Below are 16,980 nucleotides of genomic sequence, written 5' to 3'. Positions count from 1 at the left end.
CCCCCCCATTTCATTTTCTTTGCCTATAATCTGATATCAGTCCTTGATATGGAAGGCAATCTCTAACCTGAAGTCCAAACAAATCTTGGCATCTTCCCATTCTATTACCTTTCCCTCTCTGGTTATTTGCTCCCAATACCTTGGATCCTTTGCCAGTTTTGGTCATTAAGTTCCAGCTCCCTATTCCCTACTGTCTGCAACCCTAATTGCAGTCATTCCTTTTGGCAGAATCTCCTTTCTCTATTGTCATGTCGGCTCATTTCTTAGAATAGTTTCTGCTACTTTCTGAATATAATATTCTGTATGACTGTTGTTATTCTCCTTAAAGATCTGCATCCAAAATCCCAGTCTCTCCTTGTTTCTTGAGCTTCCCCGTTTGATTATCGTCCCTTTCCACTTTAAAGAAATTACTGTTTCGATCTGGGACAGAGGCGTAGACATAGTAAGACATTATTAAGTTTAATTCTATTGGCAGCCAAAAAAGTAATTACTAGTAAATGGAAATCAAAGTCTAAACCAACTGTATTTGAAGAACTGAATACCATAAACGAGATTAAAGGACTGGAAGAATAATCTCTAAAAACAGGAAAGGAACAAATTACACAAAAATATGTGGAAATTGTAAGAAAAATTACATGCAAAATAATGTACAGGAGGAGGAGAGTGAGGTTTATAGGAATGCAGGATTCAGCAATCTATGTAATATTGAACTGACAGTTATAAAGTAAGAAAGAAAGAAAATATATGTAATATGCAATGTAGGTAAATGGGAAAATGTTAAAGTTGTTTGTTTTCTTTTCTGTTAATGCATGTTTGCCTTTGTTTTAAGTGATAATTTAAAAAAGATGTTTAAAAATTGACCTTCATAGTACAAATTGCTGCTCACAAGGAATGGCTTTAACTCCTTTATTAGACAGTTAAAGTGATAGTTCTGAAAATGGAGAAAAGCTCCTGGTTGTGTTTTGCTCATTTTATCAAGCTATGATCATAGTCGGACAGCATACACTTGTGTTTATTTATCAAGCTATGATCATAGTCAGGCAGCATACTCTTGTGTTTATCATGCAAATCCCAACAGGCACTATTTTTGTGCTGCCTGTACAGTACTGTATGTACCTCAAAGCTGTTACTTGGCTAAAGACAGACAGAAGATGTGTAGGTGCTCTCAGATCAGATGATCTTTGAAAGGATGTTCTGCAGTATCCTGAATCTAGTAATGCTACACCATTCTTAATTATGAAATAGGATCATTATTCAAAATTTGATAATCAATCAAATTCATAAACATAGTGTGCACTCGCACAAAACACCTGTGCATAATATGTTTAGTAGGAGACACACATACTTGACATCCTGTAGACACAGTATGCTCACTGCAAACCACAGCAAGTATCTTGTTGAGGGGGATAACCTTCAAATATTATAGGAGATGTGGGAGAAAGGCATTTTGCAACTCTGCTCTTGTCACCTGCAGAGCAATTTCATATGCAGTTCTCTCCAGTCATGGGCAGGAGTGATTCATAAATTCTTTCGGTTCACTGTCCATGACAAAGAACAGGAGACGCTTAAGCCCTGTCACAGAAAGCCAGTTATTCGGGTTTTTACTGCTAAGTAGGATGAACCAGGAAAGACCAGAAGCAAGAATTGCCTGAAACCAACCAATTCAAAGCCATAAAACACCAACACAAATAACCAAAGCCAACCAACAACACAACAAGGTTGGATACTGTCAAACTATATACAAAATTAGTGGGATGGTGAGTGGGTGCTACCACTGACGCAGTGTGAAATTCGAACATCCATTGTTGCAAGTGACTATAGTTTATGCAACTGTATTATGTTCATCATTCAAACTGCCTCACTGGCATATGGGGAGATTCCCATAGCTTACCCTGCCCTGGAGGAGGTGGTAGGATAAGGATAAGGATCCAGGAGTCACTGGACAATGGTCCTTGCAATGCCTGCTTTGAAACTTGAGAAAAAATCCAATTTATATTGCTTTGTAAAGGTAAGAAAAACAGACCAGGTTGCTGACACTAGAATCCTTCTACAGTCTACTCCTTTCCAATATGCTACTGAAAACTGAAAGATTGATGGCTTGATTCTGGGTAAACTCAGAAACAACTTCTGGCATAAAAAAAGGATTAATGGGTATAACCACCCTCATCATTATCATCATCATCAACCCCCTTTTCGCCATTTTTCTACATGGGGTTGGGATGTCGTGTCAACTGTCACCATCCCTCTCTATTCTGTGCTACTCTCCTACCTTCTTTGATACTCATGGCTGACTGTCATAGGTCTTCTCTCACACAATCCGTCCACCTCTTTGCTGGATGCCCTTGTTTCCTTGTGCCTTCTTCATATCTGTCCCAAATCTTCTTCACCAGATTGTCTTCTGCTTCTCTGCACATGTGCTTGCACTACTGAAATTTGTTCTCTTTGACCTTTTCTGCAATTGGAGCTACTTTCGCTTCTGCTCTTATGTCCTCATTTATTCATCTGTCCCACAGTGTGTACCTTACCACATTTCTATTGTGTACCTTACCACAAATCTACCAATGTTTCTGCAACCACCACAGGACTGCCCAAATCAGCTTTCTTGAGACCTTGTCATAGGCTTTCTCCAAGCCTAGAAATGCCCAGATGGACTCTTTCCTCATCTCTAGCTCTTCTTAACGATCTGTATCACTGCAAACATCAGGTCAGTTGTGCTGCATCCTGATCTGAATCCATATTACTCCTCTCCATCTTACTTTCTACTTCTCTGCACATTCTTTTATCAATCACCCTATCCAGAACTTTCATGCAGTGAGACAGGAGTTGGATGCCTCTGTAATGCCCACAGTTGTGAATGTCCCCCTTGTTCTTGTACACTGGCATGAGTATGCTTATTCTCCAGTCATCTGGGATATGCCTTTCTCTCCACACTGCTATGATTACCCTCAGGAGCCATTTCTCCCCTATCTGATCCAGCATCTTTATGATATCTGCTGTGACCTCATCTGGACCTGCTGTTTTCCTCTGACTTCATTTTATTTAGAACTGTTCTTACTTTTTCTATGGTGGACTCCTCCTCTTCTCTCATCATAGGTTGTGTCTTCGGCAGCACAGCTTCTGTGGGGTTTTCTTCACTGATAAACTGCTGGAAGTACTCTTTCTTTTTGCCTTTGATGTCCTGTGGACTGGTGAGAAGGTTGCTGCTGGCATCTTCTTTATATTTCTGTTTTTGTTTTGCAACCTATCATTTTTTTGTGCCATCTACTGTCTTACTTTCCAGAAGCTGGTAGAGTGCCTCTGATGCCGTCTTCTTTACTATTGCAAATCCTTTCTTAGCTTCTCTGTTAGCCAACCAGTATTCCTTCCTATCCTGGTCCATCTTTTCTATCTCCCACTTTTTCCTGCATGCCTTCTTTCTTTTGATGGACTTTTGCATTTGAGATCTCAGGGAGGAGGAATTTGCTTTCACCAGCTATATTTATGTACCTACCAGGCTTAGCCACATATCTGTTCTGTAGTCCGCACACATGCTATTTTGAGGTACTGCCATTCTTCTTCTACTCCACCTATTTCCTCTTCATCTTGAGGTTCTAGAGCCCTGAGTAATTCCTTGAACTGTTGTGCTTTCTCTCCAGTCAACGTCCACGTCTTCAGCCTGATCTCTGTTTACCTTAGAGCCTTCTCTGATCAATGCTTGCAGCTTATTGAGGAAACTAATGGTTTATGTTGTGGGCCAACTGTTTCACTGGGGATGATTTTGCAATCACCGATTCGGCGCAAGTGCCCTTACTAAGAGGAAGTCTACATAGGTTGCATATTGGCCACTCTTGTATGTGATCTTATGACTGTCTCTTTTTCTGAACCATGTGTTGGCTAGTATCAAGTCATTTGCAACACAAAAGTCTAGAACAGCCTCTCCTTCTTTATTCCTATTGCCCCACCCATGTGGATACAGTCCATCCTCATATCCCATTCTGCCTTTTCCAGAATGTGCATTCAGGTCACCTACTATCAACACCAATTCATGTTGTTCTGTTTTATATACTAGGTACTGTAACTGCTGTCTGAATACATTATTTTCATCACTGGGTAAAACTAGCCTGTTCTTGTATAAAGTCAGATAAGGCTGGCCCACCATAAGAACTTGTAGCTCATACACTCACTTCGTAGACATCAGAGCAATGAGCAAAACTGTTTTCCAAGTGATGAACCTCAAATCAGCCTGCCTGAAAGGCAGGTTCAAAAGGAAGTAAGGTCAATTTTTCAAGAACAAAGCTGAGGAATTTGCTTTCGAGAAGTTCTCAACTGCAACACTCATTTCATAAACTGTTTGACAACAAAAAGAGACAAAAGAGGGGGATTTCATGGGCAGACAGGCTGAGATGGCCACAAGATCCACCTTGATAAATGCGTAAGATAAGTCATCTATCTAAATGAGTAGCACACACAAATATTTTAAAATCAGATGGGTATACACCATACCAGGGCCTCTGATATCATATTAGGCTCCATCTAGTAAACCTCTTCCAATGGTAAACATAAGATTTTCTAATTGCATGTTTATTAATCTCCTTCAGTACCTGCTGCACACCCTCATAAAGCAAGTGCCTAAAAGGTATTAAGATAGAATCATCCCGGCTGTCAGCAGCAATTGCTCTAAGTTGGGGTGCACCTGTTGCCCCTGACACTGTGTGAGCAGATCCAGGGTGTGAGGAAGCTTGCAATAATTGCCTTGGCCAATTCCATTAAAAGGGAGAACCGACTTTGCCCAGGCCAAAAGAGGGTCACCACAATGATCTTTGGTAATTCTTACTGAATCTTCAGAAGTACCTTGGGTATTGTTGGAAAGGGTAGAAATGTATAAAGGAACATTCCCATCCAAGGGAACAGGAATGCTTATGTCCTCCAAGCATGGCTGAAATATGTCAACAAAATTTTTCCATTTGTCTGTTTCAAAAAAAGGTGAGCAGATCTATGTCAAGTGTTTCTCACATCTGGACCAAATTCAGGCAGCCATCTGTCCCGAGTTCCCACTTGTGAGGGTCCATCCTGGACTGGCTTAGTCTATCTTCAACTATGTTTTACTCTGATGGGATGTATAAGGCTTGAAACATCAGAAAATGTTGTAGCGCTAGCTCCCAGGCCATCAATGTCAACTGGCAAAGAGGGTAAGAGCTTATACACTCTTGTTTGTTAAGGTACCACATGACTGCATTGTCATCTGCAAGCAATAAAATGCCTGGAGACTATAAGTGGTGAAGCACTTTTTAAGGTCTGAATCACTGCTAAAAGTTCTTTGACATTTATGCACTTTGTAGCATCTGAACGACTCTACTTGCCTTACATTTGAACTAGCATATGTACTGTTTCCCATGCAAAATCTTATGAGTCTTACTGATCTGACTGAACTGGGGTCAGGAGGGAGAAGAGTAAGACATCTGATGCCTCCATGACTTTAACTCATTTTGAAAATCCCACAGCTGGTACCTGGAACTCCAGCTGAAGCAGATACTGGGTGAAACAATTATTTAAGTACCAAATCTTTCTCATATGGAGTCTGGCTCATGGTGTCATGAGGATCATTAATGCGATGAGGCCTGGAATTTTGAAAATATCTCTTGCTGGGGCAGGTTCTTGAAGACAGAAATCCCAGAAAATGTTCTGAACAGTCAAGACTGTGTTTTCTGGTAGAGAGGCTATAATTTTTTATGTGTCCATCAAACAATCCAGGAAGAGAATTCTTTGTTAGGGTGTAAGACAGGACATTTTTAGGATCAATCTGAAGTTGGGAGCAATTGGCATGTGATGGTAAGCATTCTTCAGATGTAAAGTCACCATGAAACAGTGGTCCAGAAGGAGGGGTAGCACTGCCTAAAGGGTGAGTATTTTGAGTTTGGGTGCTTTCAGATAGGTATTTAGATACACCAAATCTAACACTTGTCATCAAAACAACTCCTTTTCGGGAAATAAAAAAATCTAGTGTAAAATCCTTTTCATTTTTGGGATATGGGAACTGGTTCTATATCCCCTACTTGCAACTTGTGTGAAGGAGTACCATACAGGAAAGGCATGTCCAGTTTGCTGGAAGGTGTGTGTGTGTGTGTGTGTGTGTGTGTGTGTGTGTGTGTGTGTGTGTGTGTGTGTGTGTGTGTGTGTGGTGGGGATTTCCTTAAGATAGAAGGATTTTCTGTCCACTACTAAGAGTATTCTCACTGAATTATTCTCAGCACTCACTTGTCTGAGATAATTTGTGGCCAGGCTGCTGGGTTGACCTAAAACCTGGGAGAAGGTGAAAGAGGAGGAAGGACAGAAAGGAGGGATGGTATGCCCTGAGTCTCGGCACAGTCACTCATTAGCAGGGGAAATATGTATTGGGGGAAAGGAACCACTTTTATTTGTTTTGGAAGCATTATCTTCCAGTTATCTTCTCTTTGTAACCTGATTCTTGTAAGGCAAGTATTTTTGTTTGTTCTGCTCTTTGAAGTTGGACGCCTTGTTAAGGGAGAACCTGGGAATATAAAACATTCTGGATATCCTAGTCATCAGTTTACCTCTATCATCCGATTTGTTTTATAATCTGGGTAGCAGTTAGACCAAACACAAACTCGGAATTTAAAAAAGCATTCAAAATCAAATTTTTTAAATCCTCAGAAAAATTCTGGTTATGTAACCAAGCAAACCTTCTCAATACAACAGAAGTGGCTGGATTTCTAGAAATAGTGAGTGCACCTTCCAAGACACTCCTCAAAGCAGGTATACAATTGTGAGTCACATTAGAAATTATCAAATTCATATCAAACTTCATTTCAGCAGGCAAAGATACAGCAAAGTCATCTAAACTGTAAATACACTGCAAAATAAATGTCCACACAATGCCCTAATAATTTAAAATTCTAAAGACTAAATTACTAGACTGAGCCAGTTCTTTTTCACTGAGATTCTAACCACTTGCCAGTTTTATCCAGTGGTGTAGGATTAGAAGAAGACAAGATTTTCTTGTTGGAATTGGCAACTGGAGAAACCACAGCTGGAGCAGCTAACAAAGGAACAAAAAGAGCTACAAGATCAGAGTATACATTGCATTTCCTCATAGTTTTTTAGGAACTGGTTCACTAGCCAAAGGGATTTTACATGCAGTTTTACAGACATCTTCTAAAACTGGTAACAGAGGAGGAACAGGCAAAACATTGGGAATCTCATTTTCAATAATATCATAACGTCTGCCAATCTCTGCTGCAGTTCCAGACTGCTTCCAGTCAAATACATCTCTAAACCTAGCTAGCATCTGTGGAAAGGTAAACACTGTTTACCTTCCGAAGAATCAGACTGGATGTAGTCTGTGTGCTCACCAATGCCTGTATTAGAGACCCCTTCAAAAACTGCAGCTTTAGACTGATCTCTAGAGATGGTAGCCCCATAGTTATTCTGAATAGAAGCACAGCCTTCGAGATTAGCCGACTGTAAAACACTCTTTTAAGTTCATAGGTTCAAAGGTGCTTGTTGGGGTAACAACCACAAGGGCCTTTTTAAGCCTAGCCATGCATCCCAAATCTCTAACAAGTTCTGGTACCTTTTATAAGTGTAAGCATGGGCTTGGGAGGTGAAACATTTAGAAGTAGGGGCCTGGGAGATGAACCATTTACAGGCTGTCTGGTTCTAGTAGAGACATAGGTGCCAAACCATGGATGAATTTCCTGTCCCCCATCCACTTGTCCAAGTTACACTTGAAGTGGGATGGGGGGAACTCTGCTTCACAAGGATGGGGGAGACTGTTCCAGAGAATGGGTAGTCTCTGGTATACATACCTGCCTCTCCAGCAGGTTGTATTTATATCACAAGCAAGTCTTAAGAATTTAGAACAGGTAATTCTAGTGCTATTTGTTTTGTTAATATACAGGAGGTCCATCAAGGTGGGATCTGACAATGCCTTGTATGCCAGGCATAGATCTCCCCTCAACAGCCTGTAGGAGAGAGAATACAAGGATATGGCCTTGGGGTGGTCTGTATAGGATGTGTTACTTACACCCTGTATTCTTTTGTGAGGAACGTCTGTAGACATTCTGATTACTGGACATGCCTTGTTAGGTACATACCAAAGGGGACATTGTATCCAATGATAGGTCTGATGAATGCCAAATACAGTGGAACAATGACTTCTTTAGACCTAGATGCCATACCTTTGAAAGTTGCACACAATGATTTCCTCACAACTGTAGATACTTGATGGTCAAAAGTTAGATTACTCTCTATGTGTGACTACAAGTCCCTGACTACCGGGTCAACTCTTATGGGTATATTGTCAATATGATAGTTACCAGGGGTGGATGACTTCCCGAAGGATACTATTATGCATTTCTTGGCATACAGTTTTAAATAATGTCTCTGACACCAATTATTTGTCTGTGTCAGCCCTTCCTGGAGAACGTTTGTGTCATTGGTGGATTCTATGACTGCTCCTAATTTGTACTCATCTGAAAATGCATTCAGCCAGAAGCCATTCACATTGGCATTGACTTCAGTGAAGTAAATTCCAAAAAGCAGAGGACACCAATCCTGAGGGACTCTGCTTGTGACTGGCCTCTTTGTAGAGGTGGACTCCCCAATTCTAACTTCCTGGGTCCTATCTATGAACCAGCTGGCTATCCATCATGTGACATAAGGATTTATACCTAACCTCTTAAGTTTGTCAACAATTCCTGAGAGTGGTATTCTGTCAAATGCCTTGTCCAGGTCAAGATATGCAGTGTGATTCATTTTGCCCTCATCCATTGCTTTGGTGGCCTTCTCAAAGAAGTCCACTAAGTTAAGTAGGCATGACCTACCCTTCATGAAACCAAATTGGACTGAGTCTTGTGTCTGGAAGTTTCCCATGTCATTACTGATCATTTCCATTATAATTCTTTCTATGGCTTTGCATAGCTACATGGATCTATCTTCAGCCATCGAACGGAAAAAGCATTGAATGGCATGTTTCATTGAACATACTATTCATCGAGCCATTAAAGTAAGATTGCATTACAGTAAGGGTCAGGAAATTTCCCCATGCCCCACTGTAGAGTGATTTTGGAGTTGGTATATATAATTAGTGGGGGGGGGGGTGCAGTAATGCCATTCTGCAATTTTTCTATTTGATGACTTAGCATAGAGCCTAACTACAATTTATGCAGTTTAGCTCTATTTTCTGTGTGGGGACACGAGGGACTGTCTCTCTGCATGGTGCCAAGAGGCCTAGCGTTCCTCTTAGCTAAGGAAACAAAACCATATCAGCCCTATACATGGTACTATCATGACTGCCTGCAGTGTGGTGAAGCTCCTGTTTCTTCTTACTATGAACTACACTAGAGGACAAAATATCCAAGGACAGAATATTATGCCTGGGGAGGGGTCTCTTACCCTGGAACTCTCTTGCACCTATGCTTCTCCCATGCCTAAACCAGGTAATAGAAAAGTCCTAAAGGACATGTCTGACCCCATACCACAGAGGGCTGTGTGCTTTAAACAGAGGGTGACAGGCAAAGGTAAATTGTACGCAGGCAGGATTAGGGCAACAACAGATTTACAAACCATAGGTTGAGGCATGTTTTTGTTGATATTTTTCTTTTTAGGTGCAAATGGATTTTATGAGGGTGGGAATGGGGGAAACAGCAGTATCAGGATCCATCAAGTCAGGGGAAAAAATGCAAGCCAGAATAATATACAGACCCTATTAAAAGTTGACTTAAAGGGTGGCAGTAATAGAAAATATAAACTATGTTCCCACATAGCAAGTAGGACTAAACCGCATAAAATATGACAGAAACAGTTTAAACTGTGCTGAGCCTTTTTCACCAACCTGCATAGTGTAGTAAACAGCACACAATCACAGTACCATGTGCAATTTATTTGTCAAAATAGTGACAAAAAATCAAATATATACCCTTAAATCAAATATAAATTTTGACTTAGAGACTTTAGTTGGAGATTCCCTTATAGGTTCATAGGTTGGTACTGGGCTATCTGCCCGAAGGCATATATTAGCCCAGCCACATTCTGCAGTATTCACTGCCCCTTTAGTAGTTCCCTAGACCCTTGTACTAGCAGATAGTACCCTTGGCCCCTATCTAGTAGTGCTGTTGGTGTGATCCCCAGTGTGAACTTTCTGTTACCCATCCACTCATCAAGGTTCCTCTTGAAGAGCGATAGTGAGGGGCTCTGACTTATGTAGATCGGGACCCTGTTCCATAGTAAGGGAAGTCTCTGCGATGGGAATCTATCCCTCCAGCATGTTCTATTCATTGTTGTGTTGAGGTTTATATCACTAAAGCGTGTAGCTCGAGTAGATTTGGATTTGCTAAGATGGAGCATGTTCAACAATTCTGGGTTGGACATGGCTCTGTACGTTAGACAGAGATCATCTCTGAGAAAGCGGTATGCAACAGAGAACAGTCTTAGCTTTTTCAATCGTGCTGCATAGGGCAACTGTTTGAGGCCAGTAATCCTCTTGGTTAGGTACCTTTGTGGTCTCTCCAGCTGCTGGAGATGTCTAGCCAGGTACATTCCAATTGGTGCATTGTACTCAATAATGGGTCTGATGAGGAAAGAGTAGAAGGGCACCATTACATCCTTAGATCTTGATGCAAACCCTTTCGTGATCACATGGGTCACATTGAAGGATTTTCTAACCACTTTGGCAATATGGCTATCAAAGGAAAGCTGACTATCTACTTGGGTCCCTAGATCCCTTATTTCTTCTTCAGATTTCAGGGCATTACCTCCTATGTTGTAGTTTGTGGGTACTCTGTTTTTTCCAAAGGGGATTACTACGCATTTTTTTGCATTTAGCTTGAGACCATGGCTTTGACACCATGCATCAGTCTCATTTAGAAATTTTATCAGAAATGAAAATATCTCCAAAGAAAATGCAAATACAAGAATATGGGATAAAATTGTGATTTAACAGTAAAAACAGCCATAGCAATGTCAAACCAGTAGTAAAGATCATAAATACAAAGAAAATGTGAAAAACAGTATTTTCCTTTCAGAACTTCAAAATGAAGCAGATAAAAGTTTTTAACAGTATTTCCTCTCTCTTCTGGGACTTTATCAGCCATTTGACGGTGAAAGTAATCATGTTTTCAAAATATTCAAAGCAACTACTGGGTCAAATTTATGAAATGTGTTAGCAAATGCAATTAAAAGTAAATATTGGGTCAAATTTATAAAATACGTTCATAAATGGAATACATTTCCATGTGGAAATCAGGCCACTTCAGTCAGTCCATGTGCTCTCCACAGATGTGAAAGAGATTTATATTAAACAATTCCAAAACACTCTTAATTCACAAGTCAGTGTTGAAATCTGAATACGCTGTGCTGCAAAGTAATGTTTATTTAAGTTATATCATTTACAAAAAGTGCATGACAGCCAAAATGGAAACCAGATTGGAATACATTTATAACCATTACCAACTACTGATTTTTTGTGCGACAGTTCTTTATCAGCTACATTAATCAGTTGTAGTACTCTGTGTAAGCCTTCAAATGGTGTAAAGTGTGACTTCAACCAGGTTATTTAAATATTTATTTAGTATCACTTGGCTTGGAGGAATTTATTCATAAACACACTGATATGATGGCACGATCTGTTATACAAAATATTATTTTAATTTAAAGTGTACCTTCACTAGATAATTACACAAATGCATCACATTTCTGAATTTTGTAAACAAAAAGAACTAAGACAGAAATGAAGCAACCAACATACCAGTAGCAGGTAAAGTGCACTTACCTAGCAAGTCACCTGAGAAATTGACAGGAAGAATCACAGCTATGGAAAGGACACAGAAAATGACAAGAAGGACTAGAAGGTGTCGCTGAAAAGAGAGGTAGATGGTGGCATCAATACCACATTTGTTCTGAATCTCTTCATCCCTAAATTAAAAAAAAGGAAAAATAATGTGTATAGCTATAAAACTGTTAACTTAATTGGATTTCCATAGCAGGCATTTTGCAAACAAGGTTTCTATCCACAGATAATTTTCATTTGTATTATGCTCTAATTTGTAGGGCTTAGCCTTGTCCTGTGGCACAAAGGGATGGAGCTCTGATCGTGACTGTGGTTTGATTATTAGCCCTGTTGTGGAGCCAAGTAGGGAGGGAGAGGTTGGAGGTGCATGGGCCACTCATCTCTACCACTGGTGTGGAAGGTTGTGTGCTCATGGGAGCACACTGGCTAGGTTTGAATTCTCTAGTGTAGACCAGGGAATCCACCTCCCATGCTTTGGAGTTAGGGGTGGGGCTGCACAGAGGGGAACTCCTCATGGAAGTGGAGGGACATCCCTCAGTCAGGGATGTGGAGACATTATGGCCAAAAAATAAAAGAAAAAAAAAACATAAGCCATCTGTGATGGCTGCCTTAATAATGGCCACTCACTGTTGTCCCTCACTCTAGCAATGGGGAAGAAATAAGCAGATTGGCCACAAGGGGTCTGATGACTGGCAGGCACTGGAAGCAAACAGTTAAACAAAATTGTACAGTTTACTATCACTACTTTACACTTTTTCCTCTGTAACTGAATATGTTATGCTGTCTGCAAGCTGGAGGTGACAACCTTTGTTCTTATTGCCTGCTAGTTATGCCTGCAAAAGGTTTAATATCATAAGCTTGAGTTGAGATGCACGCAGATGGAAAATTTGAAACACAGATGTTTGAATTTTCATCTGGCTGAACATTTCAATGTTCGAAAGTTTATATTAGCGAATGCACTGTGTATTCATTAATATAAATTCAAAGAACTGTACAGAGATCGCAATGCAGTGCGGTTTGGGGAATTCATCCCTTTCCTCATTGTAATGCAATCTCGGAGTTGGAATATATAGTTAGCAGGGGGGTGCGCCCCCCATGGGGGGGGTGCAGGTGGGCTTGCCCCACTGCAAAAATGTGATGGTAGATGTAGGAGTTTACTTTACGTGAGCTCCTCTACGGACATCACGTGATGTGTTTGGAGGCAATGTCGAATCTGCTGAATTCATTCAGCTGATTCCACATTGTGACTTGTTCTTTATTTTGACTTTTGAGTTTTGTTTTCGATGTGTTGAACAGAAATTATTTTGCTGTTTGACATATTGATAGTAAACCCCTGCAAAAGCATATTCTTTGTGAACTGATTTCTGTATGCCTGCTGTACATTTCTATGCACCTGCCCGTATGTATTTCTAAATTGTTGAGTTTTACTGTTTTGCTTTACTGTACTCTGTTTGGGTCATGGCTAAAAAAGGGTCTTTGGACCAGTTCACCTAGAAACTAGATTCTGTCTCATGTAGGGCAGGTAAAGATTTCAAAATGCACAAACTCACAAGTTGCAGTGTACATAAAGTAACATTAAAGAAGAAAAAAAACAGCCCAGAGTGTTTACTAAAAAATGCACAAAATAAGATACACACAGAGCTATGAATTTAGGCAGCAGAGAACTGAATTAACAAGGGGCCAGGGATGAGTCAAAGTCTTGATGAAATGTTCACAGAGTGAGTGCTCCAGATTCATGTTCATGTGGTGTGGCCATTAAGGCTTGACTGGCGTGGTGGGAGCACTTCTACTAAACACTAAACAAAGAAATCTAGCTTCTGATTATCTCCAGAACAGAAAATTAAGAACTGTTTTGCAATTGGTTAATCTCTGTCTTGTTGTAAGTAAATTATTCGACTATTTGTAAGTAAATATTTTGATTTCTTATATTATTCTGCCTTGTTAAAAGTACCTAACAGGCTTCCGGGTCAGGAATAGTTTCAGTGAGAGAGGTAACAACTTTAATGATTAGGTGCCTAGTTACAACTGTATTGTACTGATCTGCTTACTGACTGGATTACTTTTAGTTCCTTAAAGGACTACTCCACCTTAGAACTAAAAAAACATATTTTTTTCATTGTATCTTTGCTTTTAGAGCTATTTTAATGCCTCAAAATCATCCCAAGTGCTTCTTTTAAAATTTTAATGTACTTCCCTCAAAATGGCAGATGATGGGGCCTGCCTTGGTAACGTGATCTTGTTTTCTTGCTTTCACTCATTCTTCCCAGAATACATTTCAAGTCCTCTTTATATTACTCATGCTAGACATAAGGAAGTGGTGATGTTTTCTCATGCCATTGAGATAGAATGGCAGGACTGTGAAGCACTGTCATCTAAACATACCTTCTAAAGCAGAGATATTTCTCTGATTCTTTGACTGAACCTCATTAATATATCTGTCAGAGCTTGTTCTGAGCTATAAATAGCTGTTAGCTTCTTCCAGCAAAATAAAGTATGTACATAGCAGGCTTTTGTAATAGGATTTTTTATAGTTCTAAAAGAATTGACAGACATTCCCCCACACTCTCATGCTGAGGTGTGAAACGTCTCACTATAGTAAATGATCCTTGCTGTATCATAAGTAGTAGGACTCCAAACTAAGTCTGTCTTCTACTTCCCAATGCCTTCAGTGGGAAGTTTTTCTCTCTCTCATGAATGATGCAGAATTAAAATGTGCTTTACTAGTTCCTTAATTATTTCTGTCATGCTCACCCTCTTTTTTTTCTGTTCCATATTTATTTATACTCTGGTAACCAGGAAAGAGAACTGGTCCCAGGACCTTTTTTAATCATGACTTGGATTACATTGGAAAGATAATAACAAGTATTAAATGCACTTAACAATACAAAGAAAAAAATGCTGTCATAAAGACATTGAGCAAAACTGCATGTGCAATACAATGCGTGACAGTGACCAAATAAAACATTAAGCAATATTTACTAGAATGTATACATTAATATGCTTAACTCTACTATGTTGTTTATTATAAATAACAAATTGCATGTGCCCACATTGCATACATATATATATATATATATATATATATATATATATATATATACATATACATAGATATAGATATATAGATATAAATATAGTATGTGTGTATGTGTTTTGTGTTTGTGTATATGTGCATAAAGTACGTGTACAAAAACATGAGTGTGTGTGTGTGTGTGTGTGTGTGTGTGTGTGTGTGTGTCTGTATATGTATACACACACACACACACACACACACACACACACACACACACACACACACACATTCTGGAACACTGACTTTCCACTCCAGCTAAGTAACCACTTGGCCATCATGTTGAAGTTTGCCCTTTACCCCTGTGGTAGTGTGATCTCGGATTTGGTATATTTAGTTGGGGGGGGGTTTACTTTGCTTCGGTTTTATTTTCCAGGCTGGCCAAGTGGTTACTTATCTGGAGTAGAAAGTGTTCTGGGATGTCTGTGATATGGGGTTGTTGGCCTTTTCGTCTGGGAATTATGAAAGTCGGATAAGTGGGATTTCAGTCTTGTAAAGTAGACCCATATATATGGGTTTACTTCACTTGACCTAAAACTCATTTGACTGACACCCATTTGACCGACACCTAATTGACCTAAATTTCATTTGACTGACAACTCATTTGACTGACTCCCATTTCACCAACATTTAAGACATGGACGTGTTGTGGGTTTTCCTTCACCTGTGACATGCTTGTGATAAAAAGAATTACAGTGCTGACTGTTAGCATTCCGATAGTCAAGTAGAAAATGGTGTTGTAGTGCTTCTAAATGTGTGTTTGTCTCTTTACATTTTTATGGGAAGTATCTAAAGTAATTCTCCGTATGTTTTGTGCGTTCCAGCAGTAGTGGCAGCATGTAGAGTACTGTAAAGCAAGCTAAAGGTATATGCCCTTTTCCCTACTGTATTGCGATCCTGGAGCTAGTATATATAATTAGAAGGGGTGTGAGGGACATAGCCCCCCATCTAGTTTGGTTGTACATTGTCCCGTTTTTGTTGAGAGGGTAAGTAAGTAGTTTTTAGGTTCATAGGTTAATACTAAGCTAGCTGCCCTTGTGAGCCATTTTAAGCTTAGCCAATTATCCCTTGTGAGACTCAAACCCTGCATCTTGTGTTTATAAGGCAAACACCTTAACCATTAGGCCACCCTTATTGGTGTTCTAAGTGTGCTTATCAATGGTTTAAGATTTAGTATGTTGAAATTCAGCATTGTAAGCTGTCAGTGAAATGGTAGTCAGTCAAATGAGTTGTCAGTCAAATAACATTTAGGTCAATTGGGTGTCGGTCAAATGTATCTCTCTCTCTCTCTATATATATTATATATATATATATATATATATATATATATATATATATATATATATATATATATATTTATTTATATAAAACATGGAGAACTAGATTATTTGCCTGTGTGTGTATTTCATGTCCTTTCAACAAAAACAAATCAAAATGGAAATTTTGTGTAAATGTATATGTGTGTCTACAGATATATATAAATATATAGGTATCACAAGGGATAAGAAACTAAGAGTAATGCTACTCAACGCCAGAAGTCTAAACCTCAAGATGCACGCACTCGAAACTCTCCTTAGCATGGAGAAAATCGATATCTGTGCAGTAACAGAAACCTGGTTCAAGGCTCCCGAGAGCACCCCAGCACTACCAGGTTATACCTCATACCATGCTTTTCGGCCCCAAAACTTGGACCGACCCACAAAAGGAGGGGGAGTATCAATATTCGTCAAAGATACCCACACCTCCAGGTTGGTGGCACAGCACAAAGCATCAGAGACTATCCATGTGCAACTAACAGTGGGTAAAACTGCCTTCCAGTTTATAGCCTGCTACAGACCACCCTCCCTAACCCAGGAACCCCACTCGGCCTTCATGAGAACACTGGAAAATATGAAGGTTTCTCCAAACACCATTATATTGGGTGACTTCAACTACCCAAACATAGACTGGGAGCATTACTCTAGCTCCAACACCCTAGCCCAAAGGTTCCTAGAATTTATAAACTCAAATGCTATGGAACAACTTGTTACCACTCCCACAAGAGGGAAAACATACTGGACCTGATCATCACCAACATGGGGACTCTATGTTCCAGACCAGAAGTGTATCCCTCACTGGTAAGATC

At 39.8% G+C, this 16,980-nt stretch overlaps 1 protein-coding gene across 1 annotated transcript in view; it reads right to left on the bottom strand.

Annotated features, from left to right (window-relative positions):
• TMEM63C (transmembrane protein 63C) overlaps positions 1-16,980 on the bottom strand; it is a 2,716,247-nt gene that overhangs the window by 902,856 nt on the left and 1,796,411 nt on the right. The window contains exon 9 of the mRNA XM_044073895.1: positions 11,768-11,910. Within this exon, the coding sequence (XP_043929830.1) occupies positions 11,768-11,910 (143 nt within the window). The remainder of the gene's footprint in view (positions 1-11,767; positions 11,911-16,980) is intronic.

Source organism: Protopterus annectens, chromosome 6.part0 (genome assembly GCF_019279795.1).
Source record: "Protopterus annectens isolate FY-2018-M chromosome 6.part0, PAN1.0, whole genome shotgun sequence".
Classification (NCBI taxonomy): Eukaryota; Metazoa; Chordata; order Ceratodontiformes; family Protopteridae; genus Protopterus; species Protopterus annectens.
This window is presented reverse-complemented; position numbering and strand designations above follow the sequence as displayed.